Source organism: Miniopterus natalensis, chromosome 2, assembly GCF_054644295.1.
Source record: "Miniopterus natalensis isolate mMinNat1 chromosome 2, mMinNat1.hap1, whole genome shotgun sequence".
Taxonomy (NCBI): Eukaryota; Metazoa; Chordata; class Mammalia; order Chiroptera; family Miniopteridae; genus Miniopterus; species Miniopterus natalensis.
Window position 1 is genome coordinate 51192286 of NC_142082.1, and position 18992 is coordinate 51211277.

Consider the following 18992-nt stretch of genomic DNA (forward strand, 5'->3'; position numbering starts at 1 on the left):
TTAAGGATGTATTTATTTGTTGAATTCCTCCTTCACCTGAAGATAAGCTCCATAAGAACTGGGACTTTATTTCTGTCCATCATTTTATTCTCTATGGCTAGAACAATGTCTGACACATGATATGTACTCAGTACCCTACATGGAATAACTTTTTGGTTTATGAGTAATTCACCTTTAATCTTGGCCATAGTAATGAATCAGTCAACCATTACTTTTCTGTTTTGAGAAAAGTGTATATTGTATCCAGATTTTTATTTTGGCAATATTAAGAAAGTTATCTCATTACCTAAATTTATTTCCACTTAATTAATTGCATTTATTTTAGTAACTATGAGTTAAATTTTTTAATAAAATGATTTTTTTAAGATTTAGATAGAGGGGGTTTTTTTTATAGCATATTGCTTTTAAAAGACTACACTTTGAAGCTTCTATTAATTCTTTTTTAAAGATAAATTATTTAATTTTAAGCACTTCATTTTCTGCATGGTAAATCATGAATGTGTTTAACATTTTCCAGTGACTTTTAAATTTTCTTTGCTTTGTGTTGTGAAACTTCTTATAAACAAAATGTGGTACCTCAGTAATAGGATCTATAAAACAAACATTTTGGAATTGGTACTAACATTTTTCATTGAAGATGAACTTAGAAAAATACTTAACCATAAATGTCAACTTGAGTCCATTCTGAGATACATACTGGAAAAATCTTAGTCATGTGGACAATAGATTCAACTGTAAGTAATATTTATCTCCCACTATTTACCCAAAAAAAAATTTACTTATAAACTTTTATTTATAAGTAAATAAGGACTAAATTAAAGAAAACCTTTTTTTATTTAATTTATTGGGGTGACATTGGTTAATAGATTTATATAAGTTTCAGGTGTACAATTGTATAATACAGCATCTGTATATTGTACTGTGTGTTCACTGCCCCAAGTCAAGTCTCCTTCCATCACCATTTATCCCCTTTATTCTCTTCTAACTACCCCCAGACCCCGTTCCCTCTGGTAATCACCGTACTGTTGTCTTTGTCTATGAAGTTGTTGTTTTTTCCTCAACCCCTTCACCTTTTTCACCCAGCCCCACAACCCCCTCCCCTCTGGCAGCTGGCAGTGTGTTCTCTGTATGAGTCTGTTTCCATTTTGTTTGTTATTTTATTTTGTTCATTAGATTTCACATAAGAGTGAAATCATATGGTACTTGTCTTTCTCTGACTAGCTTATTTCACTTAGCAAACTGAGTTTAAGAAGTATTAGTCTAAAAGAAATGCTCAGGTTTGATACATCACAGCTATGAGCCTTACTTAACTTTTACCACATTCGAAGCTGTCATTATTAATCTAAAGTAATTAATTTGACCTTTGATTTCAGTTTTAATTTTAGAGAAATATAAGCTTGTTGAAAAATCTAGCTGAATATAAACTTTTAATAATAGTTAAGTCATGCATACCATTTGAAATGCTTTGTTGCTGCTTGTGTTCTCTGCTAAATTTTTTTTCCATTGAATCTGTGCTGCTTCTTTGCCAATGTTTTCCACTGTAGAATCTCCATCTCGCAACCTTGCTTCTCGTGAGCGCATTTACAAAAATTATGGTGTAGCTGGGCCTGCCTCTGCTCTTTCATCTCTGTCTCACAAACTGAAGGGTGGGTATGCGTGCATTCATGGATAGGCCATTCTTAATGAACATAGATGGTTTTAATGAGGAAGTTTTAGTTCACCTCAGTCATTTTCATCCCATTCCATTTTTTAAGATTAAAGTTTATTATTTCATTTAAATTTTTATATTTGGGATTAATTTGTGATATATCTTTTTAATATTACAGTATTGTTATCCTAATTGATATGTATGTTGACTATATCTGTAGGCTAATTATTATTATTATTTAATTTTCAAACTGTATGAGGTCTTAAAAAATAAAATAGATAGTATAGAGAAAGAAGTGCCTGATTTAAGGAATTGTAAAATCATTATCTTCAGAAAAAGATGGTATTTACAGGGTGGGGCAAAAGTAGGCTTACAGTTGTGAGTACATGAAACAGAGTTTATTATTGTATTATTATTTGTTAATTATTATTTTTCCTTACAAACAGCTATAAACCTTCTTTTGCCCCACTTGTATATGTGATGAGGCACATTGTAATCTATAAGAATATAGTATCTTTTGTGACAAGTTAGTCTTTAAGTCATTTTTCTGTTATATATTGCAAAATTTATTTTCCTACTTTAGTGTTTCATTTGAAACACTTTGTAATTAGGTTAAATTTTTTTTAGATTAATTTAGTTATCAGTTACCTGTCCTGTCTGGCATGAGTCTTCCTTATAGTATTTTCTTAGTCACTTAGTTTTAAAATTTTAAACTTAGTAATCTTTAAACTATATTGACACTTGATAAAATTTCATACAATTTAAAAATAATGCTATTAGTCTTTTAAAATACTATAGATGCTTACTTACATATTTTTGTATGAGAGTAATATTTAAACTTTTAAAATCTTGTATTTTTAGAAAGTTTCATTAAAAAGTGTGCAGCAATATACTGTATACATTTTTCAATTCTTAAATTTATTTTTTCTTAGAAATGGATAAAACAGTTTTATGTTTCTTTATACAGTTGACAATGATACTTTACAATATTTTAGTATAATGAGTAGTATAGAACCTGATCTTTATAGAACCTGATCTCTATAATATACAGTGTTATGTAACCTGATATATACTATATATTATGGCATATAATATTACAGTATAGTATTACATTATGTTATATTATAATATGGTATCATATAACTTGAGGATTTACAATTTTGTCGTAAAAACAATTATGCAGGTCATTAATGAATGTTCAACATTAAACATGTTTACTAATTTGCTTGAATATACTAAATTTCTATTCTGTCCTGTTTTTGTTTTTTTTTCCAGAATTCTTTTGAGATTAGGAAATATTTTGCCTATTATCAATTAAACTTACATATGATTAATATAATCACTTAATTAGTTTAATGATGAATTCGTTAAGTGATGAATGGGAGAGTATTATGTGTGATCTAAAGATCTTTAGCAAAGTATTTGTTTATGTTTATTGATATTTCAAGCAGCCATAACATGACAAATTTTAGTAGCATTTACTACATGTCTCAAAACTTTTGAAGCCCAAATGAAGAAAATAAGCATCACTTAGCAAAGAGGTTTACCACACATGACAAACTTGACATATTCTTTTTAAAAGTATACATGAAATATATTTTGGAAAAGTAAATTTTTCAAAAGTAATTATAATTTGACAAATAAATCTTAGGAAGAAATAATTTCACATTATTTATGCACCTGAACTCTCAGCAGGTCACCTTTATCACACACTTACACTCCAGCTGTCACCACTTACAGAGCTTTAGGAAATGCTCAGTACTACTAGAGATATAGAAAAAAGGTATATAGATGCCTATACTCTCTAACCCTCTCTATATAACATTTTTGCTAGCACATGACAAATGGTGTGCCTGTTATTTGATAGATTACATTGTTCAACCAATGACAGAGGAGAACCCTTCTTTATATGGAATTGAGCACCTTTACTTTAGAAAGGAAACCTCTTTCAATTCACGAATTGATCTTTTAGAGAGAGGTGTGCTAGATATAAAAGATTAACTACTTATTTGTTTGTCTAGATTTACCATTCTGTATGGTTCAGCTTCTGAAATAAGTAAATGCGATGATAAAGGCATTGCCAGCTATCAGATTAATTACAAAAAACTAATCACTCCAAATATTACACACTCAAAATTAGTGGCAAGGGCTAGGCTGATGTTTAATTCTACTAAATTCAGTATATTTGTTTATAAAATTTGCTCTATGGGTCTATTGCTAGATCAGTAAGATGGGCAGCATTTCTTAAACTACCTTTTATACAGTTTGAAAGCACTTATTTGTCAAGATTAGAACATCTTTTTATCTGTGGTGAGACAGCATAAATATCTGGTTTTGGTGTGTGTGTTTTTATGTTGTGCTTTGTTTCACCACTTTTCGTCTGAATTTAGTGCAGTCTCTCATACTGGATTTATAAAAAGAACGCATACATGATAAATTACATTTATGACGGAATAATAAAGAATTACAAGAAACTGAAGAGCATTATATTTAGTAGTTAATTTATTTATCTAAACAATGAGTAATTATTTCAAACACTGGCATGTTACAGTTAAAATATGTCCTAAATAGGCTATTTGCCATATATGTTATTTCAGAGTTACTTAATTTGCAAGCATCCTGAGCCTTATTCAACAATAGTTATTGTCACCTCTGCCCTATGGCCTTGGGAACCATAATTGTAAGTGGATTTTTGGAGAATCTGAAATCTTGGGACTAGCAGAAGAAGAAACATTAAGAAAACAGGAATTCATCTACTCATTCAACAAATATTTATTTAGCACTTACTATTCTAGGACGCATTCTTGACATTACATCAGTGAAGAGTAATAGACAAAGTACCAGTTCTTACAGACCTTCCATCAGAAGGGCAGATTCTGTGGCAATACTGTCTTGACCTGTATATGACTAGAGTGTGACTACACAAACGTCTGTGCACTTGCATGCACAGGCACAAACATACACGTGAGCAAGCCAAAAATCATTTCCCTATGTTACTCAAATTGTTCACATCTCCCTCCCCCTTAAAAAATACCTGCAGTATAACCATTTAACAGATGTATCTGAATTTGCTAAGTCCCTTTTTAAAAATATAAAATACATCTAGCAAGCAAGACTTATGGATTTCCAGTTTTTCATACCACATGCATCACTTTAATCAGATTGCTTTTCTCCGAACAACTCACTAATATCACTTAACACTAAAACTGGGAATTTTTATTTTAGGGAGGAAAGGTAATGTTGTAGGTTGTACTACTTACTGGTGACAAAGACCGCCTTGCTCTAATGCCTCAAAGGAAAGCAGGAAATAGTAGGAAGGAGACACCCTGAATGAGGATCAGGATACCAAAAACAGTGATGTCCATATAGAAATATCTAGTGTTTTTACTAGAAAAGAGGTAGATTATTTTTCTTTTATCTTTTTATTTGTTATTTTCCTGACTCCTTAATTCAAGGTCCCTCCCAATTCAGAGTTGGACTACTAATTCCAAGGGTCCTCTTTTATTCCAAGGGGACACAAGCTCAAAATTCTAACCAGCTAAGCTTAATGAACTAAATAAACTTTTAGAGTACAATCTGTTTATAAACAATAGACTGCCTGAATTGCATATGATTAAATAATAACCTTTGGGCATTCATATGTTAATTACATATTATTATAATCTAATCATGAACATAGAGTGCCTTCTAAGCATCTCTATTTTAGCCTAATTGTATCTGCTTGTGTACTTGAAAATAATAAATGTATTTATAAATTTATTTTCCTAATTCAGCAAGACCTCTACCATTAACACCCCTAATAAGGATGTGAGATATCACTGTACTGGAAATTTAGCTCAGCTATTTCATATTTTAAAATCACATATATTTTCCTAATATTTTATTCCAAAAAAAAAAGTTGTTTTTTTTCCTTCCTAGTCCCTCACTGAATTTAAATTCTCACTAATTATTGCTCTAAGCCTGAGGTTCAGATATGATGGGTAATTCATACTGGTGCATAGGTAGTGTTTGTTCAATCTGTTTTGCATCCATGAAAATTGTTTTTGGTGGAAATGGTTGTATAGTGATGTAATAGAAATTTTATGAGAAATATTTCCCTTTTTTTATTTTTCAGGTATTTTTGTGACAAGCAATAAAATTTTTAGCTGTTTTTTAAATCAGTGTTTAGTGACTAAATTATCAGTAAGTTGTAATTTTATTAACAAATTTTACTATGAAATGGACCACACAGGTGACCGAGGAACTATCTCAACATCTTCTAGACCAGTCTCTACATCAGGAAAATCAGAACTGTCCTCCAAACACAGCAGATCAGTTAAACCTGATGGACGTATGAGCCGGACTACTGCTGATCCAAAGAAACCAAGGGGTACTGAAGGTTTATCAGCTAGTGAATCCCTCATGTTGAAATCCGATGCTGCAAAGCTGAGATCAGATTCGCATAGTAGGTCGTTGTCCCCCAATCATAACACCTTGCAGACACTGAAATCTGATGGGAGGATGTCCTCTAGTTTCAGAGCTGAATCCCCGGGACCAGGTTCTCGGTCATCATCTCCTAAGCCAAAGACTCTCGCCACCAACAGGCCTAGCCCGTCTGGTGCTAGTCCTCCCCGCCCCTCCTCACCGCACGAGAAAAATCTACCGCAGAGAAGCGCTGCTCCTGTCAAGGCAAAGCTTGACCCTCCTCGGGAACGCTCCAAATCAGACTCCTACACGCTTGACCCAGACGCCCTACGAAGGAAGAAAGTGCCCCTCGCAGAGCCACTAAGGGGACGGTCAACATCACCGAAACCGAAGCCAGTACCGAAGGATACAAAAGATTCCCCCGGAGCCGAAAACAGAGCTCCTTCTCCCCACGTGGTCCAAGAAAACCTTCACAGTGAGGTGGTTGAAGTCTGCACTTCAAGCACTTTAAAAACAAACACTCTAACAGATGGCGCCTGTGATGAAAGCAGTGAATTTAAGAGTGTGGACGAGGGTTCAAATAAAGTTCATTTCAGCATAGGAAAAGCCCCGCTGAAGGAGGAGCAGGACATGAGGGCGTCCCCCAAAGTAAGTCGAAAATGCGCTAATAGACACACCAGGCCCAAAAAGGAAAAATCCAGCTTCCTCTTCAAAGGAGATGGAGCCAAACCTTTAGAGCCAGCCAAGCAGGCCATGTCTCCCTCCGTGGCTGAGTGTGCCAGAGCAGTCTTTGCCTCTTTCCTGTGGCACGAAGGCATAGTACATGATGCAATGGCTTGTTCTTCCTTCCTAAAATTTAATCCTGAACTTTCCAAAGAACATGCCCCTATAAGAAGTAGTTTAAACAGCCAACAACCTACAGAAGAAAAGGAAACCAAATTAAAAAATAGACACTCATTGGAAATATCATCTGCACTGAATATGTTTAATATCGCACCTCATGGACCAGATATATCTAAAATGGGTAGTATCAACAAAAATAAGGTGTTGTCTATGCTTAAGGAACCACCCCTGCATGAAAAGTGTGAGGATGGGAAAACTGAGGCCACTTTTGAAATGTCCATGCACCACCCAGTGAAGTCTAAATCTCCTCTTCCCTTAACTTTACAACATTTAGTGGCTTTCTGGGAAGACATCTCTTTGGCTACTATCAAAGCAGCTTCCCAGAATATGATTTTTCCAAGTCCTGGTTCTTGTGCAGTCCTTAAAAAGAAAGAGTGTGAAAAAGAGAATAAGAAGGCCAAAAAAGAAAAAAAGAAAAAAGAAAAGGCAGAAGTTCGGCCCAGGGGTAATTTATTTGGTGAGATGGCGCAACTGGCAGTGGGAGGACCAGAGAAAGACACCATCTGTGAGCTGTGTGGAGAGTCACATCCATACCCAGTGACATACCACATGAGACAAGCTCACCCAGGTAAACGATATTATTAGATGTATATAAGTCCTTTTTGTAAAAAAAATGAACTAGGCACTTCTAACTTGAGATGTTCTATAAATTATGTTAAAATACAGGGAAACTGTGGCTCAGTTTATAGTATCTTACCATTTTAAAGTATATTATCAATGTAGGTTTTTGTGAAAAATAGGTAGGACAATTTAGTACTATTTCATTTTAATGTATTACATTCTGAAATATTGTTTATTTTTAAAATGTTTTATGTGTTACCCAAAGGATGCTGTTAAGGTAACTCACACAGTAGAAATAATGACATGTCCATATACTGAGGAAAGATCCCAGTATTATATTTCCTTTGGCTTTAGTGTTTTCCTGTTCAAAATTGCAAATTAAATTAGACCATACTGATTTGGGGGGACATTTTCCTATGGAAGTGATAGCAACTGTTTCATCTGAAGACTGTATTTTAGTTAAATGTAAGAATTTCTGTAACAATTGATTAGTATTCCAGAATTCACCTATTACAAGTTTGGTTAAATGTTTTTCTCTTTCTATATATTACCTGGAATCTTTTGTAAAATATGTGATTCCTTAAAGTATATCATTCTTACAGAATACTTCATACCTATTTTGCTTAATTTTATTGGCATACTTAAGTACAAATATACCCATATTGTACATTGTATATTTCTTTTCGTCTGCCTGTATGGAGTATGTTAGGTATCATTTAATTGATTAGTTTTTGGTCAAGCATGCTATTTTTCTGGCATAGTTAATAGCCTAAAAAAAAAGTAAGATATTTGCTTCAGTATTTTGCTTACTTGAGAAGATAAGCCTGTCATTAATTTATAAATGGCAAGGATCAGACTACTAAAGCCACTTATTTTGTTCTTGTATCAAGGTTGTGGCCGTTATGCTGGTGGACAAGGTTACAATAGCATTGGGCATTTTTGTGGAGGATGGGCTGGTAACTGTGGTGATGGTGGCATAGGAGGAAGCACTTGGTATCTGGTATGCGATCGCTGTAGAGAAAAGTACCTCCGTGAAAAACAGGCTGCTGCAAGGGAAAAGGTATTTTTATTCTGTTCTGGCTATACTGTTAATGATAAAGATAAACCTTATAAAAATCTTTTATGACCATATTATATCAGATAATGCCACATAATTGATGTGAAAGACCAGCTTTATGACAGGAATAATATATAAATTTAAGATTTGTGCTAGGCCAGCCGTTTTTATTACAAAAATAAATTATATCTTGTGATAACACAAGACAACTAACCTGTGGCACATATGCCTCATTGACAAATGTTTGTTGTGTAATTCTTCATTATTAGTTGACTGCTACTCTACACATAGACATGGCTTTTCTCTTCACCTTCCTCTCTCTCTCAACTCTCCCTTTTTCTTCTTCCTTTTCTTTTTGTACTCTTTATCTCCTCTCTCTTCTAATCCTTAATTGTGTTGTAGAACTCATGGAAACTCACGATCATTCACACTAGTGCTATACCTGACTAAAAATTTGTGCTGAATGTATACACACACAGAGATTGACTCTTTTTAAGAAATAATTCCATTTAGATTTTACTAGTTAGCTTTTTTAATTTCCCCAAGGACATAAAAGACATATAGTATGTTCAATATAAAATAGTTTCAGTCAGTTCAGGAGAAGCATGAAGTAAATTTTGTTTTTGGTGATCACTGTTACTATTTTAAAATGATTCTACAAGTGTTTAATAACTTTTATTAGAGATTTAAAATATGTAGGTTAAGAAATTAAGAATTTGAATATAAACAGGAAAAGATCACTACAAGTTGTTTTTTTTTGCCAGGTCAAACAATCCAGGAGGAAGCCAATGCAAGTCAAGACTCCTCGTGCCTTGCCCACTATGGAAGCTCACCAGGTGATTAAAGCAAATGCACTCTTCCTGCTGTCTCTGAGCAGTGCGGCGGAACCAAGCATTCTGTGTTACCATCCTGCAAAGCCATTCCAGTCTCAGCTGCCCAGCGTGAAAGAGGGCATTTCTGAGGATCTTCCTGTTAAAATGCCTTGTCTCTACCTACAGACATTAGCTAGGTAATATACTTGGTTGTTTCATTTAATCTCATAGGGTTAACGGCTGTTGTTGATTAACTGATGTCATGCTCTGAATACCCATGCTATATGTTACACATTGTGTACAGTGGAGACTCCAGGAATTCATTTTCTGAATTGCCTTGACCAACGTATGACTGGTAGGGTACACACTTTAAGGTACTAGGTATTTTTTTTAAACCTGTAAACACTATGTCAATTTGTATTATTATTCATACAAAATATATCATAGAAAGTAAGACTTTAGCTATCTTTTACTCTTTAATAGACTGACTTCATTCTATTAAAGCAGGAAATGCTAAGTAGAAAGGCACTATTTCCTAAAGAATTCTTTCAATTTTTTTTCAATTATTCATTCTGTTAGCATTTAAATGAATACCAACTGGGGACCAGCTTCGTACTAGACCTTGAAGACACCAAGATGAATACAGTAAAATTCTGGCTTCCATGTGCGCACACGCTGGTGGGAATTTACAGACATGTAAATGAAATATTTAAAATGTTATGTGATCAGTACTATAATAGATGTACAGGATGCTCTTAGAGCATAAAAGATAGTTTCTGAATCTGACTCATAGGCTTGTTAAAACATTGGCTACTGGGAGAAATACCTGAAATTTCACTAGAAGTGGCTACCCAAGACCAGGTAATGTGGGGCCTGTAGCCCATGCTAAAGTTGGATTTTGCCCCACAGAGGAAACAGTGGAAGAATCTTAAACAGGGAAATACATGAACTGGCTTGCAGACAGATCACTCAGCTGCTAATGTGGAAACGATGAAAGGGCATGATTGAAGGCGGAGGGAAGCCTATTAGTAGTATGCTGTATGGGACCTTGGTGGTTCAGCCTGTACTTTTGTACATTAAACACTGACATTCTAAAACAGCCTTTCATATTACCAAGTTTAGATTTCTTTCATTAGGTGACAAATGAAGATTTTAGAAATTCCCTGTTGACATAACTTGCCAGCCAACAATTCCATTTTGACAATGTTGTCCTCTTTGTATAGCAGAGTTATGTCAGGGTTTGTTGTTGTTGTTGTTTCTTTTACTTTTGTACTTACTACTTCAATAAAATGAATGGGAAACAAAAATGAGAATGTGAGACTAAATACATTTGAGACTAAGATGGAAATCATCAGGTATCCCAAATGCAGCAAATCTTTAGCTTCAGTCAGACCACTTAGTAGACTTAGGTTGAATTTTTGTTCCAGTTTGAAAAGGAAAGAATGAAATTGTTAAGACATGTAATGCTAGTATACCATAATTATGGATTTTAAAATTTTAGCTCTCTGGGAAGTGGATACTCCCTCAACCCATAGAACATTTTATATATCTAATCTTTCCCTAATTTGACTCCTACCAAATAGGTGACTGCTATATTTCAGTAGTCTATGCAAGAAACATGAGCCTAAACCAAGGCAGTGATGATAAGGAATGAGAAGAGAGAATGGTTGTGAGAGGAAACCTAGTACTCATAGGCCTGAATGATGGGTCGCGGCTGGGAACTAAGCCTGCAACAGCACTGAGATATTTTAACTTAGGCCCCTAGGTAATTGGTGGGATCCTTCACCAAAACACCAGAAGAAAAAATTTCTCAGAAGGAAAGAAAATTCAATTCTGGATTTGAAATGTGATAATAACTATGTGTAAGACTTGGACTTTTATGGATTTGAAATGTGGTAGTAACTGTGTGTAAAACTTAGACTTTTATGTCCTTCACCTTACACCTATGGTTATTTTAATACTTCATCAATATAGATTTACACATGCTGCTTTTACTTTAACAAAAGAGATTAAAAATGGAAAGTATCTGTATTGCCTTCATACTTTAAGTTATTGGGCTTGATTTAATGCAGGCATCATCATGAAAATTTTGTGGGCTATCAAGATGACAACCTATTCCAGGATGAAATGAGATACCTACGTTCAACATCTGTACCTGCCCCGTACATATCAGTAACTCCTGATGCAAGTCCTAATGTATTTGAAGAGCCAGAGAGCAATATGAAGTCTATGCCACCAAGGTATTTGAGTTCTTTCCTCTCTATTGAATATCCAGTGTTTGGTGGGAGAAAGACAGCTAGAAAAGAATGCTCTAGAAGTTCTTTTGTATATCCTTCCATCTCAGGAAGGACATTGAGTCAGCTCTGCTAACTATTAGAGCAGTAAGAAAAAGCCTTACTTTTTGTACAAGGTCCTTGATAGTGGAAGCAGACTAGTTGGGGAAAAAAACACTAATAAAGTAATAGTAAAACATTTTATTATATGATATCATTTAGTGCTGTAGTAAGGCTAGAGAAAGGGCACTTGAGGCAGTGTTTAGAAAAGGTTTCATGACAGAGGAAGCACTGAAACTGTATCTTGAATTTCTTGGAATATTACTTACAATTCTCCCCTACCCACCCACCCCCCAATTAGGTATAGTAGTATGGGAGTAAAGAGCTTCTTGGAAACTTATTAGAAGCATGTAAATATAATGCAGAGGAAACTAGGTACCACTGAAAATTTTTAGAAGAAGAATGACGTGATAAAAGCATACAGGTAATCTAACAGTGTCAAGTGAGAAGCTGATAAATTTAGTCAAATATTTCAGCTAGCTATGTGGAATTGGATTATGTTAGCAATGATTATGACAAAATATAGATAAAAAATATTCTGTAGGAAAAATTAAATTAACATATCCCTATACGCTGGTCATTCAGGAACCAAACAGCGCAACCCGACATCCAGGCACATTAACCCCAGTCAGTATGTACAACATTTATAGTCTATTCAAACAAGAATGTACATACACTTAGAGAGGCAATGACTTAAGAAAATGGCCAAGGAGTTAGTCACTGACTAGAAAATATATAAGCTTCACTGAAGGACATAGGATTCAAACATGGCTTTAATGATGGAAAAGAAACAATTCTAGAACTCAAAGTGAACAAAAATATCACTATTTGGAATGGGGTAACAGAAAAAAGATTACATGAAAAGAACTGTTGGTAAGTTTGTCAGAGAAAAAGGAAGGGAAGCTACTTCTCTTTTTAATAAAATGCCCCCAAAAAGGAAATTATATAACCATCTTAATAACTTTTCAAGTGTTTTTTTAATGTTGCTATGATAAATAAAAAAATTAATTTACTTAAACCTCAATGAAAATCACCAAGTTCTCATATGGAATGTAAGTATAATAAAATATAACTCCAGTGCTGAAAATCAGTTTGCTCCCTGTCATTGCACTTTGGTCAGGTTCTAGAAAAGGCTTCAGGCAGCACTTTCCAAGAATGAGAAATCTAATAGAACACTCAGGTACCCGAGAAAATGGAATCGTTTCACTTTCTATTTTATTAGGTTTCTGTATGTACATCCCCATTTTCTTTCTTTTCAGTACTTTTATGAATATATGGCACATGACTTTCATCAGTGTCTTGATTCTGAAAGGAACTTAGAACATTTGATGCCTTTTTTTTCTATTTAAAATGCAAAGTAGATTTAAGAAAACCAAGTTTGAGATACAGTTCTAAAATCAGTCAAAATGTTACTGTATTTGGAAAAGTCATATTGATTTAAAGAGAGAATATTAAGTTGGCTTTGAATTTGTGTTTTTTCACATGAAATATAGGTTCACATATTTGACTACACTATTATAAACTAAATATAGTTTCACTTCATTTCCTTTTTCTAAGTTTTTATCAATCATCTTGTTTTATCTGCAGCTTGGAAACTAGTCCTATAACTGATACTGATCTCGCAAAGAGAACTGTCTTCCAAAGATCATACTCAGTCGTTGCTTCTGAATATGATAAACAGCACTCCATTTTACCTGCACGAGTTAAAGCCATTCCTAGAAGAAGAGTTAACAGTGGAGACACTGGTAAGTATGAAGATAAAAAGGGAGACTGAATGATCCAAATGGTTTTATTTGCAGATATTTTTAATCTAATTTTTGAAGGGAAAGGAGTGGATTAATTTTAAATTATAGTAGACATTCCTTCTATGTGACATGGCTGTAAGTGCACCTCTCTAAATTTTGCATCTCAGTTTGAAGAGACACCCAGAGATCATCCAGTGATTATTCAAGAATAGATTGACATTTGAAATCTTACTTGTTAGGCATCTAAGCCAAATGTTGCTACCATTATCCTTTCCACTAAGTTTCAGTGAACCAGCAGTTCCAGTTACATACTTTCACAATTATCTTCTCACTTCCAATAGAAGCTTATAACTCTTACAGCTAGTACCACTCTGAATAGATAATAAATTGGGGGATTTGAGTAACTCTTAATCAGTAAAAAAGTTAGGTAATTTGGACCAATTGATATCAACAGCCCCAAATTGGAGCTAATTGATTCTGTCCCAAGAGTAAAAAAAGAAACCCAAGAAAAAGATAATATGGTGATGATTTATCAGGTAGATCACTAGTAAAAGAAAAGCATGGCCTAATATTTATAGGTAGATGACTTTGTATCTTATTGAAGAACTTCAAGGAAAATATTATTGAGCATCCCCCAGTGGTTTCTCTGTTCATTTAACAAATATTTTTGAGCTTTTATTGAGGCATTTTTGCTACAAAACAGTCCTTTAGAAAATGATGGGGATGAGATACAAGTTTCATTCAGAGAGAAAATAAATCACTTAGTGTTTAGTGTTTTAGAAAACATGAACTTTAGATTCAGCCCTGGATTCAAAACCCACCTCTACAACTCAGTAATTGTATGACTTTAGGAAAGTAAGATTTAATCTTTCTGAGCCTCAGTAAAAATTTAAGTCATTGTGATTTGTTTCAAGTACAAAAGAAAAGCTCCTCTAAAGTGAATAAGCTAAATACTATTATTTTTAAATATCATCTTAAATATATTACTCTTATTTATTACCTGTGAAAATTAACACTTTTTTTTTTTTTTAATAGAAGTTGGATCTTCTCTCTTGAGACATCCATCTCCTGAGCTTTCCCGGTTAATCTCAGCCCACAGCTCTCTTTCGAAAGGAGAACGAAATTTCCAATGGCCAGTTTTAGCTTTTGTTATACAGCATCATGATCTAGAAGGTCTTGAAATAGCAATGAAACAGGCCCTAAGGAAATCTGCTTGTCGAGTTTTTGCTATGGAGGTATGAATACATCAGTGGGGTTATTGATTCATTGATCATACAAATCATGTGATGATTTTATTTAATGATGTCACCTTTCTACCACACAGAAATTGCAACAAATTAAGAGACATTAGCCAACTGAAAATATCAAGTGCTCACATGAAAATTAAATTCTTAAGTTTATGAATAGAAATGAATTTAAAGTTCCATATTTAAGCATTCTAACAAAATTTATTTTTATATTGCTTTATTATTTGAATCCTTATATTATTTTTGTTGCTGTTGTTAATCCTCACCTGAGGATATTTTTTCCATTGCTTTTCAGAGGGTGGAAGGGAGGGACCTTGGGGGTAAGGGAGAGAGGCATCGATGTGAGAGACACACATCAACTGGTTGCCTCCCACATGCGCCCTGATGTGGGGCAGGGACAGAGAACCCACAACCCAGGCAGGTGCCTTTGACCAGGAATCGGACCTGCGACCCTTCAGTGCACTAGCCAATGCTCTAACCACTGAGCAACGCGGGCCAGGGCATATCTTTTTAAAATAGCTTTTTGTCATCACATTATCATTTTAGTTAGAATGATGATGCAAAGGAGATAATTACACTTTTGAGTTATAAATTTAACAATTATAATTTATCTGAGTCTCTGTGCTCTAGAGATGATAGGATTGCTGAATATCATAGACTTATATAAGTAAATTTTTTTTCTTTATTACGAATATGATGACCCACCACTTTATTGATGGGGACAATACAAATATATTTAAATAAATAGTAGCTTGTTTAGAGCTTGAGAAACATTCTAGGTTGATCCTAAATACAAGTTGTGGGGGGGAAATGTGCTTGAGTAAATTAGTATAAGACCAATTTTTTAAATAAAATGTGGTTTGAAAAGGTATTTCAGTATTGCATTTTATCAGTATTATTTTCCCTATTATTATTTTTTAATTGTCAAAATTAGTGACTATTTCAAGTTCAGTGTGCTCTCAGTGAGATGAACGTCAGACTTCCTGCTCTCTTTCCTTGAAACACTTAGCCTGGAGGTACTTTGCTTCTGAGTAAGAAAAGCCCTGAGTTTTTTACTCGTCTATTTTATCTTTATCTTGGACTCACTTAAGCATTATTTATTCAGGCTTTCAACTGGCTCCTATGCAATGTCATCCAAACAACTTCTCTCCACGACATTCTGTGGCATTTTGTGGCATCACTGACGCCTGCCCCGGTGGAACCCGAGGAAGAGGAGGATGAGGAAAGTAAGCCCAAGGAGAGTGCAGAACAGGTGAGGGAGCATGTGGCTGTTAACTGTCCTCTTTGTGTAGAAGAGCGGAAACACCTTCAGGTGGTGCAGTCATTTGTATGAGGTCATGCACACATTGTATAACCTAAAGGCAATAATAAAACGTCAATGCTGGGAGCAACACATTAACTACACTTAGTGATGGTTCTGTCTTTAGCAAAAATGCTGTCCGTCAATTCTAATTTTTCACTAAACATGGTTGTCCTTAATCAACTTGAAGATTACTGTTACTATACGTTAGATAAACAGGGCAACATTATTACATAGATCAGTCTCCTTTACAACAATGCTCTAAGATATCAGCATTGACACTGTGTAGGGACATAAAATTTCAATGTTTGTTTGGCTAGAAGAGACTTGGATTTTATGGAGACAGCCAGCATAATGGAAAAGTATTGAACTAGGACACGGGAAGCCTGGGTTCTAGCCCCGGCTATCTCCGGGCTTCCTTGTCCATATCTGGAATAAAATTAGAGGAACAACTCCCCCATTTAAATGACAAAAACTGTCATAATGGATGGAAAAAATACAAGAGCTAGATGTTTGTTATAAGTATCACATCTAAAACAATGATCCAGGAAGATTAAAAGTAAACTATGAAAAAGATAACATCAGAAAAAAATAGACTTCAGGAAAAATTATTAAAAGGAATAAAGAGGCTCTCTAAAAAATGATGAAAGATTAATTTTGAGCATGTATGTACCCAATAATAAAGCCTTTAAAAAATAAGTAAAAATTGACAGAACTGCAAGGAAAAATAGAAAAAAATTCACAGTTACAATGTGAAATTATAGCATACCCATAACAGCTTGCTGTTCCTGCATACCACCCACCCCAAAATTCACTGGATTAAAACAACTGCTCTAGGCTCGCAGGTCTTTGGCACAGCAACCCAGGTGAGGCTCAAAGAGAGGAATGGCTCATTTCTGCATATGCATATACATTCACCTTGCTAAAAGATTTGTGAGTATACTAGAATAGATACTTTTAGGTGGTATTCATTTGTTTGATGATTTTATTTATGAGTGACCTTACCACTTTTTCCTTAAAATAATATAAACATAATTAGTTAACCTTAATGTATATTTTAGGTATGGTTTGGTTTTGTTGTTTACATTTCTGTTACATGAGTATCTTGAAAGTAACATAGTACTTTTAAATATACATAAGATTTTTTCTGGGGAAAATTCCCTCCAATACACAAACTAATTAACTTCCTTTCAATCTCTGTCTTAGGAGAAAGATACAAGAGTATGTGAACATCCACTCTCAGATATAGTGATTGCGGGGGAAGCCGCTCATCCTTTACCACACACATTTCACCGCTTACTTCAAACAATCTCCGATCTTATGATGTCTCTCCCCAGTGGCAGTTCATTACAGCAAATGGCCCTAAGGTAACTTTATATCTAAGTATTCTAGGTACATTGGAGAAGAAATTTTATGAGGTATTCAAAGTACAAAATGCTTGGAAGGCCCTTTTAAATAGTAAGATACAAAGAATCCCTACATTACATGAATGGTGCCTCCCTCATTCCTGTCATAATTTAGAGTTGTCCCTCTTCTTAGCTTACACCTGTTTGCTGCTCTGTGAAACATGGACAGCATACTTCTTAGTGCTTTAAATTATCAGTCTATAACAGTCTTCCTCACTTTTCCCTCTCTCCTAACCCCAGTCACTTGTCTGAGTGCTGCCTAAGAATAGAATCTTGAATGTCTCAAAATGAAAGAGGGAGAATGAAATCTCAAAAATAGAAATCAAAATAGGATTTTGAATTGAAAAGAATTGTAAGCAAAATGGAGCCCAGTAATATACAACTAATCTTAAAACTCTCTTGAGGAGCATCACCTCCTTTTAAGTCCAAACCTGCTGAGATTTTAACATTTACATTGTGAACCTTGTTATTTGATCCACATATACTAGAGACTAGCATATAATAAATCCTCAATTGATTTTTATAAGAAAGAGGTTGTTGGATTGATTTTGGCTATTCACATCCCTGGTGGGTAAGACCAACAGAGGGGAGATTTTGTTTTCTCCTCATAAGATGTTTGAAGTGCAAAATGTGTTACACTCTGATGAATTAGTATAGAATTGTAAGACTAATCAGTTTGAGAGGCTGTCATAGTTCAGATAACACTTTGTTTACAAAACCGATTTGTTACCTTTTTTACTTCTGTAGCCTTCATCTTCATGTATCCAATTGTTGTATGTTGAAAATGAGTGAACTTTCCTTAGATCTTTCCCCATATTTTTTTCTTAGAAATTACTTTTATTTTTTTTAAAAAGCCTAAAATTTTTAAATTTCTGTTTTTACCTAGATCATTAAGATTTCTCAAAATACTAGAATATCTTAGGAATTCCTGGAAAAGAATTATTTAATATATTGTTTATGCCTTTTTTAGATGCTGGAGTCTGAAATTCAAGCAATCGGATCACCAGTTCCTCCATCAGAGCAACGTCTTCCATCACATTAACAATATTTTGTCAAAGTCAGATGATGGAGATAGTGAGGAGAGTTTTAGCATCAGTATACAGTCTGGCTTTGAAGCTATGAGCCAGGTCAGTCATTTAACAGTCATCCTGTTCATATTCAACAGTGTGTTGAAGGAAAAACTGAAAGTTACTCGTAGACAATTTCATTCTTTTATTGCTTATCTCACATCTATTTCAGTACCACGGGAGACTTCTCCTTGAGCATTGTAACTGCCTGTATTTGTTTCTGGCAGGAATCGTGCCTAGTGATGTGCCTGAAGGACTTGACCAGCGTGGTGGACATGAAGACGTCGAGCCGGCCTGCCATGATCGGCAGCCTGACGGACGGCTCCACGGAGACCTTCTGGGAGTCGGGCGACGAGGACAAGAACAAGACCAAGAGCATCACCGTCAGCTGCGTGAAGGGGGCCAGTGCCCGCTACGTGTCCGTGCACGTGGACAACTCCCGCGACCTGGGGGTGAGAGAGGACGCCTAATCCGTGGCTCAGGGTCTTAGCAACCGTGCACTTCTGCTT

General features: G+C 34.8%; 1 protein-coding gene across 14 annotated transcripts in view; it reads left to right on the top strand.

Moving 5' to 3' along the window:
* MYCBP2 (MYC binding protein 2) overlaps nt 1-18992 on the top strand; it is a 256390-nt gene that overhangs the window by 207167 nt on the left and 30231 nt on the right. For 8 of the 14 annotated variants that reach the window (XM_016216450.2, XM_016216451.2, XM_016216457.2 and 5 more), the window contains 11 exons: nt 1545-1646; nt 5880-7523; nt 8407-8576; nt 9338-9582; nt 11458-11625; nt 13306-13463; nt 14499-14698; nt 15816-15962; nt 17217-17377; nt 18387-18543; nt 18711-18935. In XM_016216450.2, the coding sequence (XP_016071936.2) occupies nt 1545-1646; nt 5880-7523; nt 8407-8576; nt 9338-9582; nt 11458-11625; nt 13306-13463; nt 14499-14698; nt 15816-15962; nt 17217-17377; nt 18387-18543; nt 18711-18935 (3377 nt within the window). The remainder of the gene's footprint in view (nt 1-1544; nt 1647-5879; nt 7524-8406; nt 8577-9337; nt 9583-11457; nt 11626-13305; nt 13464-14498; nt 14699-15815; nt 15963-17216; nt 17378-18386; nt 18544-18710; nt 18936-18992) is intronic. The other 6 variants (XM_016216454.2, XM_087814288.1, XM_016216458.2 and 3 more) reach the window with 1 other exon arrangement.